At 38.2% G+C, this 27,021-nt stretch overlaps 1 protein-coding gene across 1 annotated transcript in view; it reads right to left on the minus strand.

Moving 5' to 3' along the window:
• IQCM (IQ motif containing M) overlaps nt 1-27,021 on the minus strand; it is a 488,337-nt gene that overhangs the window by 188,620 nt on the left and 272,696 nt on the right. The window contains exons 10-11 of the mRNA XM_044930386.2: nt 20,186-20,330; nt 13,046-13,180 (exon numbers count right to left, since the gene is read on the minus strand). Of these exons, the coding sequence (XP_044786321.2) occupies nt 13,046-13,180; nt 20,186-20,330 (280 nt within the window). The remainder of the gene's footprint in view (nt 1-13,045; nt 13,181-20,185; nt 20,331-27,021) is intronic.

The raw sequence follows: 27,021 nt of genomic DNA on the forward strand, positions 1-27,021 counted from the left end.
TGGGGTGGGTTGCCATTATATTGTGCATTTAAAAATTTGTTAGTAGGACAGATCTCATGGTATATATTCCTACTACAACATAAAATAAAAAAGGAAATAAATCAAACAATAATTTATAAGATCTTTAGAAAGGAAACCACTAAAAACATATAACATGTAAATGCAAAATATGTGATGTAAAAACACATAATTTTATAATTTTCATACAATTTATAAAACATAAAGACTTAACCTATTAGCAGAAAAATGTAATATTAAAAAGAAGTCCATGGTCTACAAATTATCTCAACATTAACTGAATTTTTAATGGAAAGAAAAATTCTCACATTTCTATAAAAGTAAAAAAAATTCAAGAAAGTCCAAAGCAAAAAAAAAGAGAGTGGTAAACTCTCCTTGCCAGGTATGGCTCATTATAAAACTACACCAGTTTGGGTGCTGGTGTAGGGACGTACCAGCTTCCCAGGTGGTGCTAGTAGTAAAGAGCCTGCCTGCCAAAGGAGGAGATGCAAGACACAGGGGTTCCATCCCTGGGTCAGGAGGATTCCCCTGCAGGAGGGCACGGTAACCCACTCCAGTATTATTGCCTAAAGAATCCCATGGACAGAGGAGCCTGGCGGGCCACGGTCCATAGGGTCACGAAGAGTTAGATACAACTGAAGTGATTTAGCACACACACACATAAGGATATACAGAGATAAAGGAATTAGAACTATTTCTAATAGAAATGAACCCAGAAACAGGCCCAGATTTAAGTGGAAGTTTGACATCTGGTAGAAGTAGCATATCATTCCCCTTATCTTTCCCTCTATGTCTCTCTCCCAGACCCACAACCTAATGTGGAGCTCAGGTTTACCTGTGCCAGAGAGCTCTCCATTTATGCAAAAATCTCATTATTCCACCAGCAGCTTCCAGAGAAGTTTCATCTGGGCTAAATTCGCAGCATATCTGACTGTTAGGTTATTAAGATGGAGGTTTTAGTTTCACACTTGATATTTTGAATGCTACATTCTTACTCTGTACCAATGTTCCCTCTCTTCTCCATAACTGACTGGGTTCCCTGACATGCCTAGACTCCTTACAGAGCTGTTTCTTCTTTGGTGTGAAAAAAGAAAAAGGGAAGTAATCATTATTCTGAATTTGCTATCTTCCTTTACCATTCATGTCTTTATGATTTCACCACATATACATGTACTCTCAAGCAATATAAAATATAATCTTGAATATCTACAACTTGTTGGTAGAATAAATTATGTGTCTCTGGAACTTTTTATTCACTTATAACTTTTCCTTTTACAAATATTTATCTAGTTGATGTACGTAGCATTAGCCCACTACTTAATTGGTGTTTATTATATATTTCACGGATTCTTTTTATACATCCAAAGTACTTTCATGTGTGTGTGCTAAGTTGCTTCAGTCATATCCAACTCTGTGACACTATGGACTGTAACCCACCAGGCTCCCTTGTCCATGGTATCCAGGCAAGAATACTAGAGTGGGTTGCCATGCCCTTCTCCAGGGGATCTTCCTGACCTGGGTATTGAAGCCATGTCTCCTGCATTGCAGGTAGATTCTTTACCATCTGAGCCACCAGGGAAGCCTAAAGCATTTTATAATATGTTTTAAAAAGAAGAAAGGTATGGGAAGTAAAGAAGGAAATAGACATGACAAATAGACTCAATAGTTTGAAGAATTTCTTACAAAAGAGAGCAAAGAAATGGAATGGTAATTGAAGAATGAAGAAACAGTAGATTACATAGCATCCAGGGAGGGTGTTTGTAAGATGGAAAATTTCTTAGCATGTTTGTATGCTCTTAAGACACAGTTCACAGAGAGAATAATTGATAGAGGTGAGACAGAAAATAATCTGGAGCAAGAAAGTAAAGTGAAAGTGTTAGTCACTCAGTCATACCCGACTCTTGCGACCCCATGGACTGTAGCCCACCAGGCTCCTCTGTCCATGGAACTCTCCAGGCAAGAATACTGCAGTGGGTAGCCATTCCCTTCTCCAGGGGATCTTCCTGACCCAGGAATCGAACTCAGGTCTTCATTACAGGCAGATTCTTTACCTTCTAAGCCACCAGTGAAGCCCAAGAAAGTAAAGACAGGAGAATCCTTGAGTAAGTCAGAGATAACAGAATACCGTGATCAAGAAAAGATGAAAGGGAAAGTTAATCCATTGCAAGAGGAAGAAAAGCAGGCTCTGAGGCTGAAGATGCTGGAAGCCTGATGGGTTGGGAGGTCAGAAGACAAGGTAGTCCTTTCTAATGTGTCTGCTCTATCAGTTTCATTAGAGACAAGGTCATGATAGAAAGGAGGAAGACGAGATATTTAAAGTTTGAGGAGGGCCAAGTTCATGTGGGATATTAATCAGGGAGAGGAGGAGCCTGAATTAACTTGAAAAGTGGAATAAAACTGGTTGGCAGTCTGAGGGCCCACTTGACATTCATGATCAGAAATTGAAAGTGAAATACATCAGCATAGTTATATTCTTCTCCAGCCATGCCATGTTTATCTGAATGACCTAGGCAGAAAGTTGGTTCTACCAGATCCAGCCTCTTGGAAAATAAGTGAGGAGGGTAAGGAGGTTTAAAAAGGATGCATGGGTACCATGGAATGAATCTGAGTAAGGAGAAAGGTAAAAACAAAAATCTCTGGGGTTATGAATACTGTATAAAGAGCCTCTTGATGAGGGTGAAAGAGAAGAGTGAAACGCTGGCTTAAAACTCAACATTAAAAAAACTAAGATCATGGCATCTGGTTCCATCACTTCATAGGAAATAGAAGGGGGAAAACTGGAAACAGATTTTATTTTCTTGGGCTCCAAAATCACTGAGGATGGTGACTGCATCCATGAAATTAAATTACACTTATTCCTTGGAAGGAAAGCTATGACAAACCTAGACAGATTATTAAAAAACAGAGACATCACTTTCCCAACAAAGGTCTACATAGTCAAAGCTGTGGTTTTCCAGTAGCCATGTGCAAGGATGTGCGCCTTGGATGACAAAGACGGCTGAGTGCCAAAGAACTGATGCTTTTGAACTGTGCTGGAGAAAACTCTTGATAGACCCTTGGGCTTCAAGGAGATCAAACCAGTCAATCTTAAAGGAATTCAACTGAATATTCATTGGAAGGACTAATGCTGAAGCTCCAATCCTTTGGCCACCTGATGCAAAGAGCCGAATCACTGGAAAAGACCCTGATGCTGAGAAAGATCTACAGCAAAAGAAGAACAAAGTGGAAGAGGATGAGATGGTTAGATAGCATCACCTACTCAATGGACATGAATTTGAGCAAACTCTAGGAGATAGTGGAGGACAGAGGAGCCTGCAATCCATGGGTCACAAAGAGTGGAGCACGACTTACAGTCAGAGCAACAAAAATCAATACTGTAAATATAGGAAAGTTAACGGGTTGAAAGTCCTCATGGGGATGCAGATTTATTGAAAAGATCTAAGAGCCAAAAAGATATCAAGAGGTTATTAGAGAGTAAGAGGCTAAAAAGAAAGATGAAAGATGTTACTACGAACAAGAAAATCTAGTTACAACCTAAGAAGTAATTAAGTAACTATCAGAATGCAATCATTAGAAATGAACACTCTAGAAAATGAGAGATTAAGATCATGAAAACTGTTTTCTGCAAGCACCTTCAGAAGACTGAGAACATAAAACCACTGGAAGTAAACACCAGAAAAAAAAATCTTCAAGATATTTCAAATGCTGCTGCTGCTGCTGCTAAGTCGCTTCAGTCGTGTCCGACTCTATGCGACCCCATAGATGGTAGCCCACGAGGCTCTCCCATCCCTGGGATTCTCCAGGCAAGAACACTGGAGTGGGTTGCCATTTCCTTCTCCAATGCATGAAAGTGAAAAGTGAAAGTGAAGTCGCTCAGTCGTGTCCGACTCTTAGCGACCCCATGGACTGCGGCCCACCAGGCTCCTCCATCCATGGGATTTTCCAGGCAAGAGTGCTGGAGTCGGGTGCCATTGCCTTCTCCAATTTCAAATGCTATGTCCTGCAAATGGATATTAAGGAGATGGTTATCATCTGCAGACTAACCATTTAGAATATGGTAGTTATAGTAACAGGCCTCTTTGTCTTTTACTGTAACTGAAACATCATGGAGAACCATGGTATTAGGAGTATTCCAAACAATGATTGGTTCTAGGTATTCTCCAAAAATATAAAAGTATGCCATCAGCAAGAGGTATGCAATAGTTATACTAACAATCATCTCATTCCTGAGAAGCTGCACTACTCCTTATTCTGTACAATAATTAGAACTGTTTTTCCAAGGGCAGATTAAGATTTACCTGCTAGAAATTAGTTAGCTGATATGGGACGTTAACGCAACACAAGTGTTCTCATTCTCTTTCTGGCTCCAATCACCCAAAGGTGAGGCTCACCTGCATGGCACAGGCATCTTAGTGCAGGTCCAGCATACCAGTGACAGTTCTATCCTCTCTTTCCTCAACCAATTCTTTGGAATTCCAGAAAGCGAAAGTTATAGGGATTATCATTTAATCCATTCAAATTTATTTCTTACTTTGAAAGTCTGGGTACATTAACTTCCTTACAATCAAAAGATTTGGAATTCACTTTACAACTCATTTAAATACACGAATATGTTATGAAACCTTGGCAAAGAGCCATGAGTTTAAGTGATTGATATTAAATGCAAAACTCAATTGCTAGAAAATATGCACAATAACTGTAGGTGTATAATCAAATTTATGTTTTCTCCGATTGGTACTATGAATTAAACTCCACAGAAAATAAAGAGAAAGAGGAGATTATAGTACTGCCTTTCTTATAGGCAGTTATTAGTGCTGGTGGGAGTTACTAACTATAATACACATGCCATGCAAATGTGCTTATATATGTGTTCCTATTTTTACCACAAAGGATTATAACTGCATTCAAGGACATATGTGAAAATCAAGTCCTCTCTATCCAAACCACTAAGCAACATAATCTAAAAGGATGCTTGGTCCTTCATCATACTAAAAAATATATAAGCACTGGGAGATAAAGAATAATTGGCAGAAATACTTCAAAAGAATAGAAACATGAGATATTTACAATAAAATTCCTGGAAAGCTATGCTGTAAAAGAAGCTTACTCTATAAACATCTTGCATAACAGGCCAACATGACTCTGATTTAAAAAGTAATAATAACACTTCCACACAACAGTACTGGCATGTTGATTTCAACGTGGCAACAGTCACCAAAGTTTAAATTTTGGAAACAGAAATACCATAGTGAAACTCTGATGGGCTTATACCTAAAGAAGTAAATTTTAAGGAAACAATCCTTTAACATTACCTTTTGGCCTCTAAGCTGCCAAACTCACAGCATTCTGCAAGAAGCTTGGTTTTATGAATCTGAATCATAAGCTTTCATTTCAATAATACTGATAACTTAGATCAGCGTGATAGACTTCACATCATAGCAGTATCATGGTGCCTTACTGAGCAGAGCTTAATTCTTTTTGAAAGCTTGATTCTGAAATGCTAGAAAACGTTCATTCCTAAAGGAGACTTAAGAAGTAAACTGAGAACTGTAAAACTTATTTGACTGTAAAGGTCTGAGAACCATTCTAAGTCCTTTTAAAGTTTTCACTTCACTGTGGGAAATCACAGTAGTCTGGATCAAGTGAAATGCCAGAAAAAAAAAAGTCCTTGAGTGCCATGTTTACGATGTTGGAATAATTATATCATAAAATTTTGCATTTCACAAGAATTTCTGATGAAATATTTTATATTAATGTTTCTTTCATTTATCAGAGCCTTGCAGAGCAAAGTTGCTCTCACCAGGGAATTTATATTCCTGATATTATAGTAATTCAATCATATAAAACAAAGGCTTGTTGGTGGATCTCTGCGTGTTAGGAAGACTGGGTGTGTAATCTTAATAAACAGTGATCTAACAAAAGAAACCTAAAGCCTTGCTCTCAAACAGACTTATGAAAGTAATTATACCTTTATTGAAGTTATTCCATTCTCCAACCCCTGCTGTTCCTGTTGTTTCTTAAAGATGGTTATTTTCTACTTAAAGAAAACAGACAGGCTTTAGAAGAAGAGCTGGTGTTAAGTACTATTACACCATTTAATCAGATTTTCTGTGCAGCTTATAGAACAATAGTACAAATATTTCAACCTAAATAATAAAAGATTCAAAGAAACCCAGAATGGTTAATTAGGGTAACCTAATAATTGGAGTAACAACTCACATGATGGTAGGATAGCAATTAGGGGAAAACAAGGCTTCCAAAGGCAATGGCCATCTCAGGGCATATCATTAGCACAGGATTTCATAGGCTTGGCACAGCCATGGATGAAGTGATAGAAGGCATTAGCAGTGTTAAATAATGTAAGAGGAGACAAAATGTCGAGAACCATCTTTTTAAAAGTTTTAGAGGAGACAGCAGGAGGAATTTTAGGAGCGGCTGCTTGGATTAGGTAGCTGAAGCAAGGTGATGACACATGCTTCAGGACTGCTCTTTGCCCCGAGGGTTCCGTCTCTAGTTTATTCAGGGGGTATTTGAGCTCTAGGGAAGAGTGTTTAAATAGCTCCTACTGTCACATAACTGATTTATAACCAAAATCTAATTTGCATTGTGAATTTGGAAACAACCATTTCCCATAGGCAGACGACAGGTGGAGAAGGGACTTAAAACAAAGAGAATCCTATAGGGAGAAGCAACCACAGTCCAACTAGATCTCAGTGAATGATCTGGCATCTTTTTTTTATTCAGCAGTTTTAGTAACATTGTGCCTTCTCCAGGTACCCACCCAGCAGACACATGCATCTGTTATTCAGAGTTACTAGCAGCCCTGTAAATTCTAATTTGCTTTGTACACAATCCTTTATGCATTAAACCTTGTCTTTTTTTTGTAATCACCTTGTTAACACATCCTACAGTGATGCTCTCAAGTCTTAAGTACACTCTATAACTTTCCCTGATTTCCAAACTTTAGCCATAATTTATATCGGTATCATTTTAGCACATGATATATATGTGAATGCATAAACATTTACAACACTGTATTTATCTAGTTAAAAATGTGCATGTCCCTCCAGTTATTATGGAGACTGAGACCTCTGAACCATATTACATTTCACAGCCTGTACTAAGAACTCAAAAGATGTTTGTTAACAACATTTGCAATGATTTTATAAAAAAAATTCTGGATTGTCTCAACTAAGGAAGGCATCCATATAATGTGCTCTAATGAATTTTCTTTCACTTTATGACTTGTACCTGAAATTATCCATTGGATAAGAGAATGTGCTTTTACCTTTCACATGGCTGAAAGCATTAGAGAGTACCTACTAAAATACCAGGGGAAAAAATGGCACCCTGCTACACAAGGGTTATAGACACCACTGAAAAACCTTTATATATTTGTAGTGCACAGAAAGGGTCTGTAGATTCACGAGACGTTAGCAGGAAACTCATCAGAGCAGGTGGGATAAACATCAAACACTTCTCAAGTTATCCAGTGTTGCATAACAAAATACTTAATCCTGCTAAAAAATGTCATGGCAGTACAATTCAGGGAACTCATTGGTGGAGGGGAGGTGATATTAGAAAGTCTCTTCCTGTTGTTCAGTCATCAGCGTAGCTGCCAGGCTTTCCTAATAGTGACCACATGCCTAAATCATCTTTAGTGCTTCATTTCTGATAATGTGATATTGTGCTAGGAATTATACTTATTTACCTGCCTCTGCATTTTTTGAGCATTTTGTCCTCCTCTAGTGAACAAATGTAGACCTATATAGGTCATAGGCTCTACTCAACTAGATGATGACAAGGATCTCAAGACCTGGCCAATATCAATAAGCGCAAAATGAGAATTATTTTCTCCACATAACAAGCCGTCAAAGGAAGTTCAATTGACATGAAGAGGTGAGTAAAAGTCAACACCCATGGGCGTCAACAGTATACAAAACACACTTCATAGGAAATGTAAGAATAAAGGTGCAGATACTGCAGCTCAGTTGGTCAGGACACCCCACATGCTATGTCTCTACGTAGCCCTCAATTGTTATGTGGTCACAGTCTCATACAAAGAAATTCAAAAGCCAAATAGATTGAAATTGAAGTTTGATGGACGGAGGTTAGAAATAAAAATTAACTCCTTGTGAGAAGCAGTGAGCTCACAGCCTGAGATTTGTTCTAGCAACATAAATATATAGTGTATTTATTTTTATTATATAAAATTACATTTAAAAAGGATTATTTTTATTATATAAAAAGAAGACAGATTGCCAGACACTTTCCCCGATCTTTACAGTCCACTAAGAGATCTCTGTAAGACCTGGCGACCCTCTAGGCAGTAGCCACATGTCACTCTGAAACATAAAACTGCTAGTATTTTTCATTTCACCTTTGATTTTAGTATGTATTTTCAAAATGCTTTATGCTAAAAATGTGTTAAATTTCTTTTTTAGAAGTTATTTAAAATAAGGTTTTTGTAACACATTACCTCTGATACTTCTGCATTCTTTCATCATTAGAATTTCTTTGGCCCTCGAATACTCTTACTATCTATTATCTTTTAAAAATCCTCTTTAATTCCTTTTCTGCATAGTCAAAATCTTATTGTTAAAGAGCTTGCTCATATGAAAAAAATAGGGGAAAATCATTATATTATCCCCAGTTTATAAATAAAGTCATATCTTGAAAATATAACAGGAAATCCAGTATTGTCTGCTTTTAGTGAACGTAACTGTGCCCTAAGGAGCAGGGGGCCCAGGCCACAGTTACAATTCGCCACCAATGTGGGAGCCTGAAATAATTCATATCCTACCTCAGACTATTGTTTCTTCAGATGCAGAGAATGTCTTAGGTTTTAAGACTTTTCATCTAGGGCTCCACAGTGAAAGTGGACTTCATTATTGAGGTAATTTTAATTGCTGAAAACAAACTAAACTTTCTATTCTCATGTTGAGAAAATGCTGGAAAATTTCCCAAGTTCAAACTTCTAAAAATTAGGCAGATGTGAGAATATAATATAGAATGAAACGTATTTTTTCCTTTAATATATGTCATTCTATTGTTATTAGTTTCAATTGTTGAGATGTAAATGAACATCAAGGAAAGGTTCTCATGTCTGCATAAGTGAAAGTAAAGTGAAAGTGAAGTCGCTCAGTTGTGTCCGACTCTTTGCGACCCGTGGACTGTGGCCCACCAAGCTCCTCCGTCCATGGGATTCTCCAGGCAAGAATACTGGAGTGGGGTGCCATTTCCTTCTCCATAGTCTTCAGTTTTCAAGATCAGCCTCTACATTCAGTCTGAAGTTGCTTCATTCTCCCAAAGAAAGATTTTCAGACAAAAATCATATCCTCAGTTACAATTTTTGTTACCATAGTGATAAGAAGAAAAAAAATGGAAAAAAAAAAAGCTAAAAATACCTGAACGCAAAGACGGTTTTGAAACTTTGACCTACTCGGTGTCATACACTGAAGAAGTTAATCAATTGAATTAAGAACACATGAGCTGGTGAACTATGCTATTGGATGAAAAAATGTGTAGGTTGCATATCTGGAGCTATTATCCACAATCAAAGAAGTCAGTATGAATGAAGATGATTGACAAGCCAACATGCATAAAATCAGATTCCCTTACCAGAAGCAAGCAGAAGACACTAGCTCCATTTCCCACAAATTTTTGGTTTTCTTTCTATTATTTTAGACTATCTCTATTTTAAACTAATGCTTCTTATGAACTAGAATTGTTTAACTGGATGTAGCAACATAATTGGATATATATTTTAAATTATGTTAGAGTGGCTTCTTCTATAAAGGAAAGTTTCCCAATTTTAGGCATTATAATAAAAAGAGTATGTTTTTAAGCTAACTGTTCTTTTGAAAAATTCTAGTTTTAATAAGAAATTTAATAGAGTGAAGCATTTATAGAAAACCTACTATATCACAAGGCATTATCTAGTCTGTGAAAGATAAAAGGCAGTACTTGCTGTTAAGAACATTTTAATCATCCATCTAATTATGTTTCTGTAATACTAAGCTTTTAAATTTTACTCCACATAGTAAACAGCATTGAACTTGATTTTTAAAGACCAGGGTTAAAGTTTCAGCTCTCCTAATAAGCTTTAAAAACTCTCTAAGTCTCAGTTCTCTCATCTGTAAAATGAGCATAAATGAGCATTATCTCCTGTAGCACGCAGGTCATTATGATAATCAAGAAATGATATGGGTAGAAACCAATGGATGACACTCAATACAAAAATATCTATAGAAATAAATCATTCAACAATTAGGTTCAATATTTTAACACCTTCAAAATTTAAAAAAATTATGAAAATTAATTTTCATAACTTATTTCAGTATACTAAAGAATTATTTAAGAATAACAGACATTTATTGGTACTTAAAGTGATCCACAAGTTTTACATGAATTTTTCATTTAAAAGTCACAATAGCCCAACTATTTTGATAGCATTATCTTGCTTTAAACATATATTAATGAAATAAGAAATAGCAGAGATAAATAACTTGTCCAAAGACATACAGCTAATAAGTGATGAAATCAGGAATTAAATCCAGGCAATCTAAACCCAAGCCTCTAGGATACACTCTAAAATAATTAGTAAAGGAAAATACCACTATGAAATTTAATTTGAAGAAAAACTTAAAATTACTAACACTAATCAGAATAAGTTTCTGAAATCTCTAATTGATTCTACTTCGCTGCATTCAACTTTTTGAATTTTATTATTTATTATAAAGAAAAATGGTAAGAATTTAAATGTACAATAGTAAATGCTATACAGAATACCTTTATGATAGAGTTATTACTCAGTCATAAATAATGTTGTAAAAGGTATTTATGGCTTGGGAACTAAGGAGTATTGTTAAGCAAAAAACGTAGATTTTGCAACGTGTGTGTGCTCAGTTACTGAGTCGTGTCAGACTTTTTGTGACCCTATGGAATGTAGCCCACTAGACTTCAAGGGATTTTCTAGGTAAAAATACTGGCATGGGTTGCCATTTCCTTCTCCAGGGGATCTTCTCGACCCAGGGATCAAACCCATGTCTCCTGCATTGGCAGGCGGATTCTTTACCAGACAGCCCAACATGTAGAAAATTCCAATTTTCATAAAAATGTTCTATGTGAAGGAAAAAACTGGGAATGATAAGCATCAAATGTTAATTGCTATTTGTTAGTAATTTTATATATTTCTATATTCTCAGATTTTCTATTATAAATGCTCAATGTTTTTGTCAGTGGGAAAAAGTTGCTTAAACATTCAAAGTGACCTGGATGCTTCTCCAGTTTGTGAACAAATTTACCAAGAGCCTAGAAAACTTTTCTGGGTACTAAGGATGCAACAGTGGCAAAACAAAGCCCATACGTAGGTAAAGTATTAGGTCAATTTACATGAAGAACTAACAAAGAGAACTTCAACCCATAATGAAGCTTCAACCTAGTCACTCCAACATTAATCATACCTTCCTACTGGCATGGGGGCCCTTCTCCTCTATTAGAAAAAGATCTTGAAATATTTTATTTGTTTACCTTTTCCTCTCAATTAAATTTTGGGTACCTCATTCATCATCTCTAAACACGGTAGTAAGCCATAGCATTAGGGTGGACATACAAAGAAATGTTGAGAAAGGAGTTAAGAAAAATTCATTGAGACTTCCCACACCTTGGTGACAATTTCCACCCCCTTATCAGTATAAAGAAAGGAGAAATGTTGCTCCATTTAACTTATTAAATATTCCTATACAATGCATGCTATCCTTTCATTTATTTACTGTTAAGAAATGATTTTATTGTGTCAGCAATAATTTATAATGTTTAAACATTCAAACTTGACTATATTTTTTGTACCAAATATATTTAGGAGAAATCATTGTAGCATCAGTATTTAAAATATGGTGGTTTTAAATGTATTCAGATACAACAAACTGTATCAAAAATACATTAAAAGCTTTTTAAAAGCTAAAATCATCTCCTCCACTCCTTTAAAGGTAACTTTTTTCTTAAGTTATTTTTTATTGAAGGCTAATGGCTTTACAGAGTTTTGCTGTTTTCTGTCAAACCTCAATATGAATCAGCTATAGGTATACATATGTCCCCTCCCTTTTGAAACTCCCTCCCGTCTCCCTCCCCATCCCACCCTCTAGTATCAACCCCTCTAGGTTGATACTGTATTAACTCTTAACCTGTTATTTAAACCTTCTTTCATATGTATATTAACATTAGGTTTTAACAATTTGAAAAAAGGGATTTATAAGAAAAATCTGGTCCCATCACTTCATGGCAAATAGATGGGGAAACAGTGGAAACAGTGGCTGACTTTATTTTTCTGGGCTCCAAAATCACTGCAGACGTGGACTGCAGCCATGAAATTAAAAGACGCTTACTCCTTGAAAGGAAAGTTATGACAACCTAGACAGCATATTAAAAAGCAGAGATATTACTTTGCCAACAAAGGTCCGTCTAGTCAAGGCTATGGTTTTTTCAGTGGTCACGTATGGATGTGAAAGTTGGATTATAAAGAAAGCTGACTGCCGAAGAACTGATGCTTTTGAACTGTGGTGTTGGAGAAGACTCTTGAGAGTCCCTTGGACTGCAAGGAGATCCAACCAGTCCATCATAAAGGAGATCAGTCCTGAATATTCTTTGGAAGGACTGATGTCAAAGCTGAAACTCCAATACTGTGGCCACCTGATGCAAAGAGCTGACTCATTGGAAAAGACCCTGATGCTAGGAAAGATTGAAAGCAGGAGGAGAAGGGAACCACAGAGAATGAGATGGTTGGATGGCATCACCAACGCAATGGACATGGGTTTGGGTGGACTCTGGGAGTTGGTGATGGACAGGGAGGCCTGGTGTGCTGCCGTTCATGGGTTCCCAAAGAGTCGGACATGACTGAGCCACTGAACTGAACTGAACTGAAAGAAAGTAAGAGAAGAAACATAGGAAAGATGAAGGGAGGAAAACAGGGAAGAAATAAAGAAGGAAGGAGAAACCAAAAGGAAAAAAAGAAATAAAAACGACTTACCTCTATGGACCAGGTCCCAAACCTCATCAATTTGCTGGTGGGTTGGGAAATGACCACAATCGTTGAAGTACTTAAGGAGTTCACTTCTTTCTAACCCTTGCCAATCTTCTCTTTTAGCAAACATTGTTTCATAGACTACAACGGAAAAAGATATTAGAAAATATTTTCTTTGTAATTAATATATCAAGTATATTCCCCACCTGAAAATATCATTGGGATTTAAAAATACTTTCAGTCCAGTTTTATTCTGATGTCTGGTAGAAGCCTCCATGATGAGAGCAGCACCAGATCAGCCTCCTGGGGGTGGTGAGGAGAGGAAGTGGGCATGCTTCTCCCTCCCCAGGCCCACAGGAGGAAATCTGAACTTGCTTCCCCACAGAGAACTCAGGCACCCTCCGGTCAGGTTTACAGGACAGACATCCATAGACTCTGCAAACATCACTGTTCAAACCACATCATAAGACATAGCGCAGGGTTTCTGGGGACCTGACTTTTGTTGACGTATTTCGTCATTTCTTTTTATTATTATTATTACTTTTGATTCCTAATTGTTTCATCTCTTTTTTACTTCTACCCACATTTTAACTACTTGGTGATTCCACTTTGGACTGTTTATGTTACTGCTGATTTTTCCCTTACAGTGTCTACTTTTTGCTGACTTAATGCACTTCTACTTCCTATTTTAATGTCTTTTGTGACTCCTGGCTCAAGACTTCCCCAGAAAACCATTCAGTTGATCCACCCTTCACCTACTTTCCACACTTGGTGTTAGACAAGGGTTAGATAATGCCCAAGGGAACTGACACACGTGATTGTTAAGTGTAGTTCTCCATTTGTTCTTTTCAAAAAGGTGAAATTGAGTCTCCATTCTGAAGTATATGGATTAACCCCTTGAAAGTGATTGTTAATCAACATTTATAAGATGAGAAGGTCTGTGCTCAGTACAGGTTTAGCTCTAAAATATGGGCTCCAAATGACAAAGGGCACCAGAGTGGTTTCTAAGTGAATGTATCACCATGGCAATCAACAATATGGACTTCAATTTTCAACCCATTCATGTATCCACTCACTTGAGGTGGACAGTCCTGAGATATCAACAAGGTCAAGAAACGTTTAGTGATTGTAAAGGCTAAGTTCTTCAGTCCTGTCCTTCTCTGAGACCAGTCTCTGTCCTTCTATGGACCATAACCCACCAGGCTCCTCTGTCCATGGGATTCTCCAGGCAAGAATATTGGAATGGGCAGCCATTCCCTTCTCCTGGGGATCTTCCCCACCCAGGGATTGAACCTGCATCTAGCTTAGGTCTCCTGCATGGAGCAGGCAGATTCTTTACCACTAGCACTGCTTGGGAAGCCCAATTGCCTGAATACAAGTAGCTATTCCAGATTCTGAAACACAGCTGAAAATAAACATAAATATCTATTAAGTATCTCTATGACTGTCTCTCTATGACTGTCTCTCTATATTCAAACAAGCAAACTAGAGCAGTTGCTATTGTTTTCTCCATTCATATTGCCTTGTCCCTTACATGTCTGTGCAAACTAACCTGACTTTTTAAATTGCCAGCATCTACATTTCATTGCCTAAGGGCTCCCTCTGGCTGCAGGACTCTACTCTGCCCACCTGTGCGGTGAGTCAAAAGTGCCAGGGAAATCAAGGCTCCTCTTGGAGTGGCCTTTAATCTCTGAATGGGGGAGTCGGTGGATAAACACAGCCCTTGTGGCAAGATGGCTCCATTGTTCCCTAGAGGGATTAAGCTCTGATTGCCCACATGGTCATCTGGGGGAGAATGCCCTTATGTTCTTCCTTCATTCTCTTCTCTGTCTTCTCTTCTCATTTCTCCATTCTACTAACAGTATTTCCTGGGATCAACTCCCCAATAAGATAGCAGTATTCCCCCTCACTTTTTAACGGATTTTTAAGTAAATGGAGTCCCAGGAGTTTCTTTTTATTTAATCAATTAATTTGGCTGCACCCAGACTTAGCTGCAGCATGAGGGACCGTTGATCTATGTTGCGGCATGCAGGATCTTCAGTTGAGGCAGGCGAACTCTCAGTGGCAGCACGTGGGATGCAGTTCCCTAATCAGGACGGAACCCACCTCCCTGCACAGAGGAGGGAGCACAGAGTCCTAGCCCCCTGGACCACCAGGGAAGTCCCTCTGTAGTTCCTCAGTGAGCAAAGAGTTTGCTCTTTCTCTGTCTCTCTTACTTGTTTTCTCTTTCTTCCTCCTTCTTCCTGCCTTTCCATCTCTCAAACGCTTTGCTCCTTCACGCTTTTTTCCCTGAAAACCAAGCTGCTGGACGGGGGAAACTGACTGGAGTCCCATGGCTTACCTAGAATCTCTCTTTTTCTCTCTCTGATCTCTTTCTTCCTTAACCTCCAGCCACAGAAAATGAGGCATTCTAGCTCAAAGAATTCTGGTTATTGGTAAATATTTTTGATACATAATTTTAGCATAATTAATAAAGTTAATGAAAACTATTCTTTCAAAAATATTTTTGAGCCCTTCTGATAAACTGGTATTTTGTTAATAGTGAGTGGATACTATTGAACAAAACAATCGCAGTCCTTGTCTTCATGGAACTTACAGTCCACTGTAAAATAAACATTTTATGACTAGCTAAAACTATCAAAAATGTAGCATCTTTACATTGTAAGGCAGTAAGTTGCTGATTCTGATTAAATATTATTTACTCACATCATTTTGTTATTACTGTTTAAAATTTTTTAAAGAAAAGTTACAAAAGCAGTTTTATATTGAAAACAAAATTGAGGCGGAGGTACAGAAATTTCTCCTAAGCCCTTTATCTCCACTCAAGCATAATTTGCCTGCCCCTATTATCGGTTATCAACGGATGCACCAAGTGGTGCCTCTGTTACCAAGGATGAACCTGCACTGACCTGACATCCTAATCACTAAGGTCAGCAGTTCACCTTACAGCTCACTCTTGGTCTTGTGTACATTCTTTGGGTTTGTGTATCCATCACTGGAATAATGTACAAAATAGTTCCACGGTCCTAAAACTCTGTGCTTGCTAATCCATCCTTCTTCCCACCCCAAGCCACCCCTAGCAACCATCGACCTTTTCATTTTCTTCACAGTTTTGCCTTTTCCCAAGTATCTGGTAGTTGGAATCACATAGTATGTAGCCTTTTCAAACTGGCCTCTTACACTTAATAATATGCAGTCAAGTTTATATTTTCACAACTGCTTCATTTCTCCATAAAACGAAATAGTTCATCTTCTGGATGCACCAGTTTATTTACACATTTACCTACTACTGTAGGTTGACAGCTTGGAAGGCTGAGCTTGGAAGGCTGCTTCCAAGCTCTGGTAATTACAAAAAAGCTGCCTTGGATATCCATGTGCAGGTTCTGTGTGGATATAAACCTCCTGTGGCTAAATACCAAGGAGAATGATTGCTGGGTTGCATGATAAAAGCATGTTTAGGGGTCCCCAGGTGGCACTAATGATAAAGAACCTGCCTGCCAATGCAGGAGACATAAGAGAGGTGAGTTTGATCCCTGGATCAGGAAGGCCCTTGAGGGGAGGGCATGTCAACCCACTGCAGTATTCTTGCCTGGAGAATTCCATGGACAGAGGAGCCTGGCAGGCTACAGTTCACTCTCAAAGAGTTGGACACGACTGAAGCAATTTAGCAGGCACACACCAAACTGTATTTCATAATGGTTGTACTGTTTTGATGTTACACCAACAACATAAAAGGATACTCCACATTCTTATCAGCACTTTGGTGGTGTCAGTGTTCTGGATTTTGGCCATTGCAATAGATGTGTAGTGGTATCTCTTTGTTGTTTTAATTTTTATTTCCCTGAAGACAAATGATGTGGAGAATCATTCCATGCAGTTAACTGTTTTCTGTATATCTTCTTTCCTGAGGTCTCTGTTGAGACCTTTGGCCCATATTTTAATCAAGTTGTTAACTTTATTGTTGAGTTTTAACAGTTCATTGTATATTCTGGATAACAGTTCTTGGTTAGACATTTCTTTTTCAAATATTTTCTTGCATTAAGTAGTTTGCCTTCCCATTCTCTTGCAACCCCATGAATCGCAGCACGCCAGGCCTCCCTGTGCATCACCAACTCCCGGAGTTCACCCAAACTCATATGCACCGAGTTGGTGATGCCATCCAGCCATCTCATCCTCTGTCGTTACCTTCTCCTCCTGCCCTTAATCCCTCCCAACATCAGGGTCTTTTCCAATGAGTCAACTCTTCACATGAGGTGGCCAAAGTATTGCAGTTTCAGCCTTAGCACCAGTCCTTCCAATGAACACCCAGGACTGGTCTCCTTTAGGATGGACTGGTTGGATCTCCTTGAAGTCCAAGGGACTCACAAAAGTCTTCTCCAACACCACAGTTCAAAAGCATCAATTCTTCAGAGCTCAGCTTTCTTCACAGTCCAACTCTCACATCCATACATGACCACTGGAAAAACCATAGCCTTGACTAGATGGACCTTGGTTGGCAAAGTAATATCTCTGCTTTTCAATATGCTGTCTAGGTTAGAAGACAGCAACCTAGACCTAGGTAGACCTATAACTTTCCTTCCAAGGAGTAAGCCTCTTTTAAATTCATGGCTGCAGTCACCATCTGCAGTGATTTTAGAGCCCCCAAAAATAAAATCTGACACTGTTTCCACTGTTTCCCCATCTATTTCCCATGAAGTGATGGGACCGGATGCCATGAACTTAGTTTTCTGAATGTTGAGCTTTAAGCCAACTTTTTCACTCTCCACTTTCACTTTCACCAAGAGGTTCTTTAGTTCCTCTTCACTTTCTGCCATAAGGGTAGTATCATCTGCATATCTGAGGTTATTGATATTTCTCCCGGAAATCTTGATTCCAGCTTGTGTTTCTTCCAGTCCAGCATTTCTCATTATGTACTCTGCATACAAGTTAAATAAGCAGGGTGACAATATACAGCCTTGACGTACTCCTTTTCCTATTTGGAACCAGTCCATTGTTCCATGTCCAGTTCTAACTGTTGCTTCCTGACCTGCATACAGATTTCTCAAGAGGTAGGTCAGGTGGTCTGGTATTCCCATCTCTTGCAGAATTTTCCACAGTTTATTGTGATCCACACAGTCAAAGGCTTTGGCATAGTCAATAAAACAGAAATAGATGTTTTTTCTGGAACTTTCTTGCTTTTTCAATAATCCAGCAGATGTTGGCAATTTGATCTCTGGTTCCTCTGCCTTTTCTAAAACCAGCTTGAACATCTGGAAGTTCATGGTTCACATATTGCTGAAGCCTGGCCTGGAGAATTTTGAGCATTACTTTACTAGTGTGTGAGATGAGTGCAACTGTGCGGTAGTTTGAGCATTCTTTGGCATTGCCTTTCTTTGGGATTGGAATGAAAACTGACCTTTTCCAGTCCTGTGGCCACTGCTGAGTTTTTCAAGTTTGCTGGCATATTGAGTGCAGCACTTTCATAGCATCATCTTTCAGGATTGGAAATAGCTCAACTGGAACTCCATCACCTCCACTAGCTTTGTTAGTAGTGATGCTTTCTAAAAGCCCACTTGACTTCACATTCCAGGATGTCTGGCTCTAGGTGAGTGATCATCATGATTATCTGGATCGTGAAGATCTTTTTTGTACAGTTCTTCTGTGTATTCTTGATTGGGCTCTGCTAATACTCAACAGCGAAGAAGGCAATGGCAACCCACTCCAGTACTCTTGCTTGGAAAATCCCATGGACGGAGAAGCCTGGAAGGCTGCAGTCCATGGGGTCGTGAAGAGTCGGACACGACTGAGCAACTTGACTTTCACTTTTCACTTTCATGCACTGGAGAAGGAAATGGCAACACACTCCAGTGTTCTTTCCTGGAGAATCCAGGAACGGGGGAGCCTGGTGGGCTGCCATCTATGGGGTCACATAGAATCAGACATGACTGAAGTGACTTAGCAGCAGCAGCAGCAATACCCAACAGGTTAGGTTCTGTTTAATTAGTTTTCCTTGAAGGCAGGCCTTATTAAGAAGAACAGAGTGCTCTGGCATATTTCAAAATGGTTCATTTTCTCATAATTATCCTGGGAATCTGATTGAGCTTCTGTAGGTAAATATCACAGTACTGTGGTGGTCCCTTTATGACCGGATCCTCCTGGAATTTTTAACTCAGTGTTGTCCACATTGAGCCAGCAGCCATTTGTCAATTACAGTTCATTTTTCTTACCCAAGTGCCGGTTCCCACATCAGATTCTGCTCATGAGTCTCTGCTCTGGTAACCTGGGACTGCCTGTATTTGCAAGCCTGTCTCTCCAGTTTGCCCTGTATCCTCCTCCTCTCTCTTAAAGGTCCAAGAAGAGCTGTTGATGTTTTAGTTTGTTCAGATTTTTAATTTGTTGTTAAGATGGAGTGATGACCTCTAAGCTCCTTACATGCAAAAGCAAAAACCAGAAGTCTTCATTTATTTTTAAATCAAGAAACAAACTGTAATATTCATCCTAATCCTAAGCAATACTAAATATAATAAAAATCAGGATCTCTGAAAATTAAAATAGAAATTGGAAAACTTGTCCGTTGCATGGACTTTCAACACTAAAAAGCAACATATAAGGGATATCTGTTGTTTCGTCTCCTCAGTGTCCATGAACTGCTAATCTCTTATAAATACACAGTTTTCCTTTGAGGAGCTCCTCCCTCCCTCCAGTGAATATAGCCCCTATGCAACTCCCAATCAAATTTCTTTGTCCTACACCAAGGCAAGGTGTCTAAGATATAACTCAAGCTAAACCAACCAGGAGTTCTCTCCTTAGAATTTAAATTTAAAGCTGAAGAATAAAAAGTCATAAAGTGATAGCATCTTTTGTATCCCCCCAGAGGCAAATAAGAGATTGCCCCTTATTTTTTGCTCCCTAGATCTCTGGAGCTACTCTTGTTCATGTTCCATCTGAAATCTGATTCTTTAGCCATCTTTCTTTTAAATTTCCTTTTTTTTAAGCCAAAATGGAATCCTAATAAATTAATCCTCATATGTCACCTTAAAATGCAAATAGCTTGCAACAATAAAAATATTGTCTACTTGTGTTCTCTATGGGTAATTATATGTAAGGTTTTAATGGTTAAATAAATTCCAAACCTAAAATCAAATCAGAAAGGGCAGCATCACTCACATTTTTTTCTGTCCATCCATTCCTCCAACTCTGTAAGGTTTATAATTTGTCTTGTCCTCCAAAGACCAAGTCGATATTTAACACGATGGATTTGTCTGCAGTACATGTTTATAACTGTCCTCAAATCTGGTCCATGATACAAAGCCTATAAAATAGCAATGTAAACAATTGAACTCCTTATATATTTCTGTTGTTTATACTGAATCTGATTGTGCCCTATTCATTTCATCTATTTCACCCAGTTTCTTAGAGCATTTATTTATGTTTCTAAATAAGGTTAGCAAAGTACATGCATCATAGAGTGGTATGATCTAGAGAACATCATTTTGAGTTGCCTTGGCATCACATACTTATGCTTGCCATAATGTAGAAGTTTCAGTATTGAATAATTTCATAGAAGCTTCCTAGGTTGGTGTAGAGATTTCTATAATATGTAGCCCACTTAGCCAGAAAAAAAAAAAAATAAAACTTTTACTAAGGCATTACTCTGTAATGGATGATTCTGTCCACTCTGGGTGCTCAAATCCTTGTATTTTCTTTCTTTCAGAAACTGTATATTTATGTGTTGTACTTATTTTTCACTGAATTTTTTCAGGTTTTATCATATGTACATACCTGTTCTATCAGCTCATATTTTATTCATGACTATATTTTTCTGTATGCACATTTTCTACATTCTACTCAAATAAACTTTTTCAAAAGTACAAAAATTCATCTATTTCATTTTTTTCTAAATAACCAGTTCCACCTTATTTATCCATTCAATTATTTTTACATTTTATATTTTCTAGCTCATTACTTTCTCTACTTATCTTTATTAATTCCTTTTTTAAGGTTTCTTTTCTCCTCCTTGACTTCTTGAATTAAAAACTTCATTCACCAATTTTCATAATATTTTTAGGAATCTATTTAAGGTCATGAAATTTCTTCTGAGTCTGCTTTCATTTGATATGCTTTGCATACTATTACATAAGTAAAAACCCTAAAGCATAAAATGTTTAGCTTTCCCAGGTCCTATAGTTATTAAATTACAGAACTGGTTCTAAATCCAAAACAAGGATACTTCACAGCCCACACTTTTAATTACGAACTATATTCCTCTTAATTTACTTGAATTTCATATTTTTCACCCATTCTGTAAATTTTTGTTCTAGTTCTTTCCTAGTTTATTTATTATTACACGTATGACTGATTGTTCTTGCTCTTGTCATTTATTTTCTGTTTTGTGCTATTCTTTAAAGGTTGTTTTTATTATTTTATTTTTCTTCACCTTTGTTTAGTTTTGTGGTTCTTCTCTGACATTTTTAGATACTATGGTTAAGCCTATTATTTCTTAATTTGTCAAAATTTTCCATGAAATAATATTTCTTGATTTACCTGAAAAAAAATAAATTAGCATAATTTCACTACTTTCCTTTTCTCCTTCCACCTGAAGTCCATCAGAATCGGGCAGATTCTTAATGCTCGCTAGCGTCTTTCAACACTTAATTACGTTTTCCAACGTGTAATTTTAATCTCCCTTTTGTTCAGTAGAGCTTTGTCACTCTGTTTGTTGTTGTTGCTTTGTTTCATTTCGAACAACGAATGGGTCACACTTTAGGAGCACTCCCCACCATGTGAATCCTAGCAGAAGGCAGAGCTCCTGTCCTTCAATTGGAAGCCACAAATCAGATGCTCATGACCAAACTCCTCTGTTGCTAGGATGCAGACATGTGACAAAGCCTCATCCATTATCTACACAAGCCTCAGGTTTTGACTAGAAACTAATAATGCTTTTAAAAGGGAAACAGTGGGAAACTTATTTGTGTGGAAGAGTAACCTTGGCACAATATCCATTTTCCAAGGGTGGCATTTGCAGAGGGAGTACAGGATTCAGCGGCTGCATCAGAATTTGTGCAGGATTTGACTGCAGTCCAGGGAGCTGTCTAGGCTAGCCTTCACCATTCCTCTATGTTTCTGAGCTTACTTCTTCAGACCTCTGCCCAAAATTTTACTCAATACCTTTCTGCTTAAATCTGTCAGTAGGTTCCTCTTGCTTATGATTAAGAATCAAGCACTGTTTTAATTGTATTCTTAGAATATAAACCAAAAGGTCTCTGCTTAGAGTGCTGCTTAGTTGAATGGTGACATTTGCTAAGGGAGAAGGAACATTTGGGCAGTCACCAAACCCAAGCTGAGTGTTCTTTCCTCAAAATTTAATAAATACTCTTTTGAGGACACAACCCATCTCATGAAGAAACCCTTCTCAGATTTGAGGCATTCAGAAGGCTACCTAGGTGGTTTTCATGGTTAAGAAGTTGGGTCAGAGAAAGTGGCAGTCGTCCATCTGTGTGCTTCTTATTATAGCATGCCTCTCTGCCAGCCTTCTGTACAGAAATATGCCTTAGTTACGATGCCATGTCATCTCAGTATGCAAATCTTTCACTATATTTCTAAATTTTTCTGCAGATAGAATTAATCAGAAAAATGTACAAATTGATACAACAGCAATATTTAAATAATAGACAATGCAAATTACTGATTATAATTTTCCAATCCATGTTGACTTAAACTGTAAATGTATCATGCTTATCATACACCAGGATTAAAATGTTTTTACAAATAAAAGTCTGCTTTGTATTTGATACCATCACGCCTTTTGTTCCTAAGTAATGAATTTATTTCTTGTTTGGTTAATTCCACTACTATATGATACTTAGTGGTACTCAATTTCTTTGATTACTAGCAAGAGTAGCCTCTTTTCATGTTTACCAACCATTTACGTTTATTCTACTGTGAAGCGCTAGTTCACATTTTCTACCCATTTTTGCCTAGGCCTTCATTCCTGGAAGCGTTGGGAATCACTGACCTGACCCTCTTTATCACACCGTGTCTGGACTTTCTTGATCTAACACGTTTCAGTTTTCTTCATACGTCTCTAGCTATTGTTTCATTGTTTGTGAAGTCCTCACCTCTGGCTTCCCCTCTGAGCATTGGTCTTTCTCACTCTTATCCTTATATGCCTCTATCCTTACTTTATATACTCTCTGGACAATGACATCAATTCCAACGGCTCTAGACAGTATCAGTAATAATGATTCTCAAATCTATGGATGAAGGCAGAGTACAGGAGGGTATCCTTGGTTGGGGAGCTGAATAAAATTGTACCTCCTCTCACCCCTCCTCCATTATGTTGAAAATAATTTATTCAAAAACATGAACCCTGAATATTCTAGACCTTGTGAATAGATTAATGAACAGAAAAAATTCCTGATAGAAGGGATGATAATCCAATGAACAAATATGTATTACATGGTAGTAAGTAGTGCAAAGAACAATAGTGTGTTTAATAGAATAAGGAATGATCAGAGTAAACGTTTTTTCGTTTTTTTTTTTAATAGGGTAGTATTGGGCAGGGTTTTTGATAATGTCACAGTGAGCAGAGACATGAATGAAGTAAGAAAGCCATGCAGTCATCTGGAGAAAGAGCTTTCTCGAGATAAAGTGATAATCATTGCCAGATTGAGCCACTTTAATGTGTGGGAGGGTTTTGTATTCATGTGTGTTAAGGTAGAAAAAGTTTTAGAACTTCTCATGAATCCCAAATGCTTCCCTGTGGCCCATCATCTTTCTGAGCTTTAGACTCATGTACCCAACCGCTTCCCAGACGTCTCAAGGATGTTGCAAAGGCACTTCAAGCTCAGTGTTGAAAATGGACTCTACCTCCCCTCCTTCCCCTCCACTGCTCCTACTCACGTCTCCTAAGTTCTATATTTCACAACCATTCGTCATGTTGCTCAAGACAAAAGCCTCAGAGCCATTATTGACTCCTCCCACTTCCTCATCTCCAAATCCAATCAATTTCAATACCCTATCTCCTGTCCATTTCTCCATTTACCCCAAGTCAACACCATCATGCACCAGATTACTGAATAAGCATACTAGAGGTGCCTTCTCTAATTTTGTGATCCTCTTTACTCAATTCATTGTCCAGAGTCAGTAATTTTTCTAAAATAGCAAATATCTTCATGTCACTCACCTCCTCTAAAGTCATCCATTCTGATACACTAAGTATAAACTCCTTAGTATGTTTTTTAAGAACATTGTTCATCTGCTCCTACCTTCATGTCCCTCTATTGCCACTGTCCTCCCAACCGGCCCCCCAAATATTCTGTCTCACCTAAGGCCACTGATATTTTCTTTCCCTGGGCCTACACTCTCTCAACTTCCCAGTCTACACAGACAAAACACACTTCCCAGACAAAACACAATTACTCTTCCTCCTCCAGATCTCAGTTTCATGGGACTACTCCCATAACAGACAGAGGCCTTTGGGTTAAATGGTCTAAGTTCTCATTATTAAATACCTGAGACTTCCTCCATTTCTGTCTGGACTATTTGCTCTATGCACCAGGTAAGAAATCAGACCCAGTAAATAGCGACTATGATCAATTTTTTTAAGTATTCTAGAATATAGTAATATAGTTCTACCTGTTTGTGCATGCCTGCTTGGTCACTTGGTCATGTCCAGCTCTTTGCGACCCTTTGAACTGTAGCTTACCAGGTCCCTTTCTCTATGGAATTTTTCAGGCAAGGATATTGGAGTGGGTGGCCAATTTTTCCTCCAGGGGATCCTCCCAACCCAGGGATCTAACCCTTGTCTCCTGCATCACCTGCACTGCAGATGGATTTTTTACCACTGTACCACCTAGGAAGCCTGGAAATAAATAATGCTGATAGTTAAACGCAGCAATCTCTGTAGTCTCCTTATGGATGATATAATACAATGCCGCTTCATTATTTCTAAATAAACCCAATCTGGAGTATTTCACATAAAAGATAGAAATTGTACAGTCTCTTGAGGTACCTTAAAGTGACATTCTAGCAGATACTGTCAACAGTCATAAGCTCTGAAGCGCCAGCCAAACAATATGACTGTGGAAGTTTCCCAGTGGAGGGATTGCCACAGTCCTGACAATTATCCAGTGATACACTGTGTGGCCTCTAGACCAGAAAGTCTATTAAGAATTCACCCAACAGCAACCCTGCCCACAGGCTCAGCTCTGGAACCGGACTATGTATGCATTATAGGCCTGCCACACGAGCATTTCAAGTGAGCAAAACAACATTAACTATATCGACAGAGCGGCCATCCAACATACAAAGCAGCATACCAATGGTGGAATAAAAAAGAAAATGATCGTAACAAGTTTTATAACCAAATTGAAGTCAACAATCTAGTTTATATTTGTTGGGCTCTTTCAAAAAGGCTTCTCACTCTTTTCATTTCAAATTTTACCTCCATATACAAATTAAAAATTTTCTTTGTCAATCTCTCCCTTTCATTATCATCTTGGGCCCATTCCTGCTAACTTTTCTAGACCTATTTTGTCCCAGATGTTATGGATGATGGTAAACATTAGGAACTGCTGGAATTAAGTTAAATTATGATATAACTGGGCTTCCCTGGTAGCTCAGCGGGTAAAGAATCTGCCTGCAATGCAGAAGACCCTGGTTCTGTTCCTGAATCAGGAACATGGCTACCCACTCCAGTATTCTTGGGCTTCCCTGGTGGCTCAGCTGGTAAAGAATCTGCCTGCAATGTGGGAGACCTGGGTTCAATCCCTGGGTTGGGAAGATCCCCTGGAGAAGGGAATGGCAATTCACACCAGTATTCTAGCCTAGAGAATTCCATGGACTGTATAGTCCATGGGATCGCAAAGAGTAGGACACAAATTACATTATAATATGTATAATGTCATTCATATGACATGCTATATTTTTATATGTTTATATATACATGTTATATATATATGAATCTTTAGTGCCCTGACAAACTTCTATAACTATATTTTGTTGTATTAATTAACTCATTCAAAAAGTCATTTGTTGAGTACCTGTCACATGCTAAGCACTGTTCTAGGTATTGAACACAGTAGCAAACAGGACAGAAAACAACATAAACAAGCATACACAAACAAGTAAATAAACAGGAAAAACAGCAAATAAGTGAATGTAGTTAAAATGAGAGAGACTGTATGTGTCAAAACAATATGTGGTATTATAAATAAAAATAGTGTGTACTCCCAAACAGGTCATATAGATTGTAATGTCCATGACAGACATCTAAACAAAAGGTCAAAATGTAGAATGACTAGCACAATAATGACCAGAAATGGAGAAATCAGCTCTGCTTGATGGACCAGAGAAGGTGTCTCAGTTCAGTTCAGTTCACTTCACTTAGTCGTGTCTGACTCTTTGCAACCCCATGGCCTGCAGTACGCCAGGCTTCCCTGTCCATCACCAACTCCCGGAGCTTACTCGGACTCATGTCCAATGAGTCAGTGATGCCATCAACCATCTCATCATTCTCCTCCCACCTTCAGTCATTCCCAGCATCAGGGTCTTTCCAAATGAGTCCCATGAGTCAGTTCTTTGCATCAGGTGGCCAAAGTACTGGAGTTTCGGCTTCAGCATCAGTCCTTCAAATGAATATTCAGGACTGATCTTCTTTAGGATGGACTGGTTGGATCTCCTTGCAGTCCAAGGGACTCTCAAGAGTCTTCTCCAACACCACAGTTCAAAAGCATCAATTCTTCGGTGCTCAGCTTTCTTTAGCCCAACTCTTACATCCATACATGACCACTGGAAAAACCATAGCCTTGACTAGACAGACCTTTGTTGGCAAAGTAATGTCTCTGCTTTTTAATATGCCATCTATCTTGGTCATAGCTTTTCTTCTAGATGTGGACATTTAAGTTCTTAAAGAAAGAATTGGAGTTTATTAGAAAATTAGGGAGGAAGAGTAATCCAGTCTGAAAGGTCAGCATTAACACATAAGATAATAGTAATCAAAC

This window comes from Bubalus bubalis, chromosome 17 (assembly GCF_019923935.1).
Source record: "Bubalus bubalis isolate 160015118507 breed Murrah chromosome 17, NDDB_SH_1, whole genome shotgun sequence".
Taxonomy (NCBI): Eukaryota; Metazoa; Chordata; class Mammalia; order Artiodactyla; family Bovidae; genus Bubalus; species Bubalus bubalis.